Raw genomic sequence first — 7,684 nt, 5'->3', positions numbered from 1 at the left:
GAAGACACCATTAATGCAATATTAATTTAAATGTAATTCAGTGAATTTGCAGCAAAATGCATACAGAGACAAATGAATGAGAATGGAACATAACTGATTTATAAATGGAAAAAAATAACACAAAAATATTAATTTTTAGATTAACAGTTGTTTTTAATTTATAGGCTTTTGATTTTTTTAACATTTAACATTTTAGCACTGAATAGCGGTTCCATTTAAATATTTACATCATGAGGGCTTTACGATAGCATAATTTCCCATTTTCTTCCTAAAAGATCAGGATTTGTGCTGAGAAATTGCACAAGTTCTTAATGTATCAACCAATAGAGGGAGGAAAAAGACTTCAATGACACAAAAAGAGTAGCCTATGGAAACACATATTTCCTCGTATCTATAAAAAGCAAAAACTCTTTAAGACAAAAGTCTTTTGAATACCAACTATCTTCAGGCTAAATACACATTTATGTAAACTCTGCTAGGCCTAGTGAAGAGGAGAAAATCGCGTGAATTTCAGTTCAGGGCTCAGACACATAAAATACACTGGGGGGGGGCTGAAAAAATTGAAAACTGTATCTATACTCAACCTTCAGGCAGTGGGTCAGGAGGCCCGGAAATCCTTACATTAACTGGCTTACTAGCTTTGACAAATGTTTTATCATCACCAAATTATGTGATTTGTCTTCTGCAGGGCATCTTACTGGATACGGTGTTCTACATACATGCACTAGGACATCTAATATTACTGTATCTACAATAAGAATCCACTGGAGGTAAACACTTGGAGCTGCAGTTTTGCCTTAAGTATTAGATGCCAGTTTGAATTCACTTCACACATTTGCAGGAAATAATGCACCAAGACAAGTAAATTATATATATATATATATATATATATATATATATATATATATATATATTAGTGCTGTCAAATGACTAATCACATCCAAAATAAGTTTTTGTTTACATAATATACATGTTCCATTTATATTTATTATGTATATACACACACATACAGTATATATTTTGAAAATATTTACATAAATATACATATAGATATATTATATATAAATATATTTAATATATAAACATAAGAAGTTTTATTTTGAATGCGATTAATCATTTGACAGCACTAATAAATAAATATTATATAATATTTGGGGGGGGGGGGGGTATCAAAAGTAAGCAGTAATGGTGTTGTTAGTCATGATGCAAAATAAATCCAACATTGAAAAACCATTTTAAAAGTTTTATGAAATATTTAAAATTTTTTGCAAAGTGTCACTGAGAAAAAGAAAATATTGTCTCAAATGAAAAAGGGCAGACAGTTGAGCATGTTTTGCCTACGTTTACTATTTCTCCAGCAGTTTTTTTTAACATGGCATCATTTCATTAATTAAATTAAAAGCATTTTCACAATATAAACATTCAAGAAAGCCTCTGTGGCTAAAACAAAACAAAATCTTGGTAACAAAAAAATGAAGACTTAGACTAATTTGGTAATCACTTAAGTAAATTGTTGAATGTCTGGTAAAATTCTGTGAGAAATAACTGGAAAATGTGTTTGACCATCATCTAAGCAGCTTCACAGTTGGTCTGAACCATCACTGACCTTTCAGCGGATCACTTCAGATTAATGAGAAATACACTCAGGCAAAATGACCGACTGTTTTTAGACAAACTCCCAGGTGTGCAGGAATATATTCTCCATCCGAATTGATATCTTATACAATGAGAAAAAAAAGAAAAACGATCTATTGACTGCTGCTACGTGTCCAAGCCTTACTACTGTACCTGACTCTGTGCAGCCATAAGCATTTGCAGATTTTGGATATAATAGATGTTTGTAATTGAGAAATGTTAGAAATTTACTGCTTGGAAATTAAGATACCACCACAAAAATCACTAATGAAGACATTTGAGAGGCAAATCATGTAAACACTGGTCATTAAAATGGCAACAGCAGGTGTATAAACCATTAACTAACACTAACCATAACCCTAACCCATTCAAATGTTTGGGGTAATATATATATATATATATTTTGAATGAAGTCATTTATTTGATCAAAAGTACAGTTAAAAACAGTAATATTGTGAAATCTTATTACAATTTTTAAAGTGTTTTATATTTTAATCTAATGTCTTTACAGTGACTTGAAACAATTTAATGCATCATTGCTGAATAAAAGTTTAAGCTAACCTTAAACTTTTGAACAGTTATGCATACGCACATACATAAACACACTTCATACACTATTAGTGTCATCAAATATAATCCATATGGTAAAATATGGCTTGTAGGTTCACCGAACAACAGAAGCCCTGAGTTATAATTACTGTCTGAAGAGGATTGAATTATACCAGACATGAGCAGAAAATAGACCACATGTGCAAACGTGAAAAGAGACAAAAATAATGCATCAGAGGCAGCTGTGTTTAGAACATGTAGAGTTTGTCAAAACATAAGACTCATTATTGGCCAGCAATGGGAACTCTGTGATAATCTACAACATAATTACATGTCTAGAGTACTGTATGTATAACTGTATTTCAACACTGACTTGTAGTGCTTTCTGTAGTAAAATTGTTGTATTATCTATCAAAGAATGAAATTCAATTCAAATTCTAAATAAATAGAATGCTTGTTCCAATGAATCGACACCAGACAAAAATAGGCACAGCTTGTATAAGTACAGGCGTCATCATATGATTGCTTAAAAACAAAAACTGTTTGAGTTAAAAGGCTCAGCATTAGCTGAAGAAATGTGTAGCAGCTCATTCCACCAGGACAGAGGAGTTCCTTGACCACCCACAAAAAGCACATACAGTGAAGTGTGTATTAGGGACTACAGCCACCAGTCAGTGATTCCTCTATGTCCAGTCTGTGAGGTTGAGCTGCAATGCATCAGTCAGTTCGTCAGTCACTGGCATGGCTTCTGATGGAACGAATGTCATGGAGGCCAAGTCCAGGATACCTGCGTTCTCAGGTAGAGATCCTCACCCTCACTTGGGCTCATAGCTCATCGTGGTTCCTGGTAAGGTCTTCGCCGTAGTTGGTGGCCTGGCTGCCCACAAACATGTTCCAGTTCTCAAGAATCTCTTCTTTGGTCAGCATCTGGTCCTAAAGAATTGTAACATTCTACATGATGAATGTGTGTTTGACTGGTTATATTCCTCATTTGTAAGATGCTTTGGATAAAAGCGCCAGCTAAATTAATAAATGTAATGTGTGTTCGTAATAGTTATGGTCCTCTACTTGATTCTATGACAAAGTCCAAAGGAGATTGGCATCTCTGGTATTGATGATAAACACGTTTACCATGCTTGTTCCTGTGACTGAACGTCAGTAACTTTTTCACACAAAACATTACATTTTCATAAAATTGCTAGTAAAATTAACTTTTCTAGTAAAGGTATCTTTAAACAGTTGGAAACCTAGTAGGCTACATTTATAAAAAACAAAACAAAAAAAACATTGCAGCTGTATGCACAATGTACACAATGTGTAATAGCTAAAAAATAATATCTAATCTACCTTGGAACATCAATTTTCAGGAATTATTCTAACTAATTGTCCTGGTTGTTTTTAAAAATGCATTTTTTTATGTTTTGAAATGTCCACTATTTAATGTTTCTTTTATGCTCACCAAGGCTGAATTTACTTTATGAAAAATACAGTAAAAAAATAATATTGCGAAACATTATAACAATTTTAAATAACTGCTTCTTATATTTTAAAATTCCTGTGATGCAAAACTGAATTTTCAGCATCATTACTCCAGTCTTCAGTGTCACATGATCATTCAGAAATCATTCTAATATGCTGATTTGCTGCTCAAAAGACATTTATCAATGTTCAAAAATAAATCAATGCTAAAAAAAGGTGTTCTGCTTAATATTTTGTGTTTTTTTCAGGATTCTTTGATAACCAGAAAAAACAGCATTTATTTGAAATATGATTCCTTTAAAAACAAAGTCACTTTTGATCACTCAAAGGTGTCACTGCTGAATAAAAAAATAATATTTTTAAATATTTTTAAAAAAATAAATAAATTGTACTGAAGAAAAACTTTTCAATGGTAATGCGTATCAAATAAATTAATACATTTAAATAACTTCATAAGTTATTTGTCTCCTGATTAATCTTTAGTATGCATTAATTTGTCTCTATAGCATCAATACTGAAATTTTGGAGATATTTCTGGACAGTATCTCAGTGGGTTCTCACCTTGTCTGTGTCTGACTCGTACACCAGATGCCGGGCCTCTGCCTGCGCGTGGTCATAGTCCTGAGGCAGGATCCAGTGACGAATCTCTTCTAAATCCATCTTTCCGTCTTTATTCAGATCTCTGAAATCTGAAAACTGGTCTCTCTCAATTCTAACCCAGTCTGGCTCTGGACCACCATCTTCATGAGCAAACATGTCCGCTGTAAAACAGAAGAAAAGACTGAAAATGTCTTCCCTTGGATACAGAACATTAAAAGAATAGTTGAATTTTGTCAAGCGTTTTAGTCTGTAAAACTCACAAAAAGTTATGGGTTTTTCAAGATGTGTGATACTTTCTGTCCTTCATACAAAATGCAGATGAACCTACCAATGTATTCATCCTCATCTACATGACCATCTCCATTCTTGTCAATGTCCTCCAGTGTTTCCTGATTGAAGAAAGTACAGTAATGGGAATGGGATGAATCAGTTACTTTATGAAATAATAACATGATTTTCAATAGTCTGCATAATTAAACTGACAGCAAGTACCACTGTCTAAAATCCAAACCCCATAATCCAAGTGACACTCACAAGAACCACAATTTCCTGCATGTGCTCAAACTCTTCTGGGTGGAGGAAAGCAGTGAACTCCTCTCGCTCTGCAGCTAAATCACCATTGATATCTGCAGATTTAAACCTGCGTTCATCTCGCGGAAGCATCTTCTTAAAACTGAACTGGTCTGTTGCATCTTCAAACTCTTCTGGATTGGCTGGGAGAAGAGAAGAAGTTGAATCTCATGACGGTGTCTTTTTTGACATCAATATTAAAACTTTGAAAAGTTTTCAGTCAGAAATACTCACCAAGGTAGTAACCGTAAGTTGCTTGCTTATATTCATCCCATGAGATCTTGTTGTCTTTATTCAAGTCATAGTCAGACCAGACCTTTGCAACGTTCTCATAGACATAACGCTTCTGTACTCTCTTGATCCAGGCCTTGAGTTCATCAGTGGTAATATATCCATCAACATCGCTGTCAATACGATCAACTATTTTCCTAGGGAATTTGTAAGTGCAAAAAAAAAAGAATAAAATGGAAACTTACAGAAGATAAATATTAGAATGGACACCAGAGTAACATTTCAAGCTTTTCACCTCAAACATGGTGGATCAATCAAATTCTTATGAAAATAGATATATTGCACCCCACGAATTGAAGGAAAAAGAGGTAATGCAAGATGTGTGTGCAAGTGTACGTGTGTAATATATATATATATATATATATATATATATATATATATATCCTATTTTTATATTGTAATATGTTCTTAATATTTTTTTATGGATGCAAAACATTTATAGTATTATTATTATTATTATTATTATTATTAAGTGACCAGTTAATTTCCAGTATAATGGTGAACATATTTAAACAGATATTTGCTATGGATTTATTATTTTATTAATAATTTGCTTTACTCAGTGGTGTCTCTCATTATTGCAATAGGCCTACTACCTTGATATTCTCAAATAAAATCCATATGGTGTATATATATATATATATATATATATATATATATATATATATATATATACACACACACACACACACACACACACATATAGATCCTTTTTTGACAAAAATATATATATATTTAAGGATGCTAAAATTTTATAGTATTGTTATTAATAGCGACCGGTTAATTTCCAACATAAAGGTGAACATATTTAAACATATTTGCTATGGATGTTTTCATTATTATTATTTTAATAATTTGCATTATTTATTGGTATTTATTACTCAGTGATATCTCTCTTTACTGCAATACTACCTTGATCATCTCAAATAAAAAGCATGTTATAACATTTTAAAACGTAATAAAATATTTTACCATTTTTGATATTAAAACATATATATATACATATATATATATATATATATATATATATATATATATATATATTTACCTATATTTGCATTTCATCTCCTAGTCTTTTTTTTTTCATTACACAAAATATAATGTCTTATTTCTTTAAGCTTACTTTTGGTTGAAATATGACCCATAAATGTTCTTGACAGAAACCAGAGTCCAAGTGACAAGAAGACTGTCAACAGCACATTATTTTTATCTCTGATGCCACGTTGTGATGTTAAGAGAGCCCTCCCACTCACAGTACTGGACACTGGAGAGGGAGCTCTGTGGGAAGAGGACGAGGTTTGATGCCTACGCCCATTACACCCAATGGGTGAGCTGGAAAACTTGTTAAATTAACAAGAAACGATAAACCCGGATATTCAACACATTTCTGTATATAACATGACAGTGTATGTGTGTGTGTATCTATGTGTGTATATGCATACATACACACACAAACATATATACATGTATGTGTGTGTGTGTGTGTGTGTGTGTGTGTGTGTGTGTGTTGAAAGTGATGTAAATTCTTTCATTTCTAATAACTTCACACCTTTTAAACTAGATTATTAATTTATTTCTCCTTTTAGTCGTCTTCAACAGCCTTATCTGTCATTGGTCCATATATAAAGACATGCTTCAATGCTAAAGTAGCTCTTTTGAACAAAACCCCCAATCTTACCCTAATCTGGCTTTGCTTTCCTCTGGGGTGAGCTGATCAAATGTAGTGGCCTCCTCTTTGCCCAGAAAGGCCTCATGGTCGTACTGATAGCTCTGGTTATCTTCGTGGGGTTGTCTGCTCAGTTCAGGCTCGTGATGAACTCTTTCTTTCCTGAGAGTGGGTTTCCCGTGCGCCAGACACGCGCAAAGCGACAAAAACCATAAATACGTCGAGACATCCATGCCTAAAGGACGCAATCCAAAGCAAAGGGAGAGTTTAAAACTGGCACACAGTTATAAGCGCTAACACCGTCAAAATCACAGATGCTGCGGTTGCCAAGGCGACGCGTTTCGATTGTTATCAACTCAGAACGAAACAATCCAAGTCATCACTTCTTTTCATTTTCGATTCAAACATACCCGGCGGATCACTAAAGGCTACAACCAAACCCAGAATGGGTGCGTGTCAAGCGACAGCCAATCACAACGAGGCTATGAAGCACGCGGAATGTTAGAAGCTCTGCTATTGGCCAAACCGTTGCCTTTAACTCGAGATGGGCGTGGACGCCACGTTGCAAGATGACACGCAGAAGCGTCTGCTTCTTATTTTAGGAAAACCATAGTAGGAGAACTTAAAATTATTATTTTAATATAATAATATTATTATTTGTGGCTATTACAATTTTGACCATAGCTAAAAAAAAAAAAGTACAGTGTTATTACTGGTGATAATCTAATTTCCAGCAGGAAACTAAACATATTTAAACAGATATTTGCATTAAACAATCGTTAACATGACAAATGTTAAATAGATGTATTACACACTCCAGTGTAGCTGTAAAATGTGCTTCCTAAAACATAATGTCAAATAACTGTAAAAAGATAAGTCAATGCTATGGATTTA

General features: G+C 33.4%; 1 protein-coding gene across 2 annotated transcripts; it reads right to left on the bottom strand.

The window, feature by feature from the left end:
• Positions 1 to 1,229: 1,229 nt before the first annotated feature.
• LOC306883007 (reticulocalbin-1-like) lies at positions 1,230 to 7,248 on the bottom strand. Of its 2 annotated transcripts, none has more exons than XM_079438054.1 (6): positions 6,803 to 7,220; positions 5,068 to 5,261; positions 4,798 to 4,976; positions 4,592 to 4,652; positions 4,225 to 4,424; positions 1,230 to 3,117 (listed from the first exon to the last, which is right to left on the bottom strand). In XM_079438054.1, the coding sequence occupies exons 1-6, from the start codon at positions 7,021 to 7,023 to the stop codon at positions 3,010 to 3,012; spliced, it is 963 nt and encodes a 320-aa protein (XP_079294180.1). In that variant the 5' UTR covers positions 7,024 to 7,220; the 3' UTR covers positions 1,230 to 3,009. The 2 variants fall into 2 exon arrangements, with proteins under 2 accessions (XP_079294180.1, XP_079294181.1); XM_079438055.1 differs by having other exon boundaries at positions 1,237 to 3,111; positions 6,803 to 7,248.
• Positions 7,249 to 7,684: the final 436 nt, after the last annotated feature.

This window comes from Barbus barbus, assembly GCF_936440315.1.
Source record: "Barbus barbus genome assembly, chromosome: 2".
In the NCBI taxonomy this organism is placed as follows: domain Eukaryota; kingdom Metazoa; phylum Chordata; class Actinopteri; order Cypriniformes; family Cyprinidae; genus Barbus; species Barbus barbus.
The sequence above is the reverse complement of the archived record's forward strand: the minus strand, read 5'-3'. Positions and strand labels throughout refer to the sequence as shown.

What these genes read in the sequence shown, in the direction of transcription:
- LOC306883007 (XM_079438054.1), bottom strand. Translation starts at nt 7,023, where the DNA reads ATGGATGTCTCGACGTATTTATGGTTTTTGTCGCTTTGCGCGTGTCTG. An exon ending in GAAAGCAAAGCCAGATTAGG is followed by an intron (nt 5,262 to 6,802) that starts GTAAGATTGGGG and finishes CAAATTCCCTAG; the next exon opens with GAAAATAGTTGATCGTATTG. An exon ending in AGATGAGGATGAATACATTG is followed by an intron (nt 4,425 to 4,591) that starts GTAGGTTCATCT and finishes TCTGTTTTACAG; the next exon opens with CGGACATGTTTGCTCATGAA.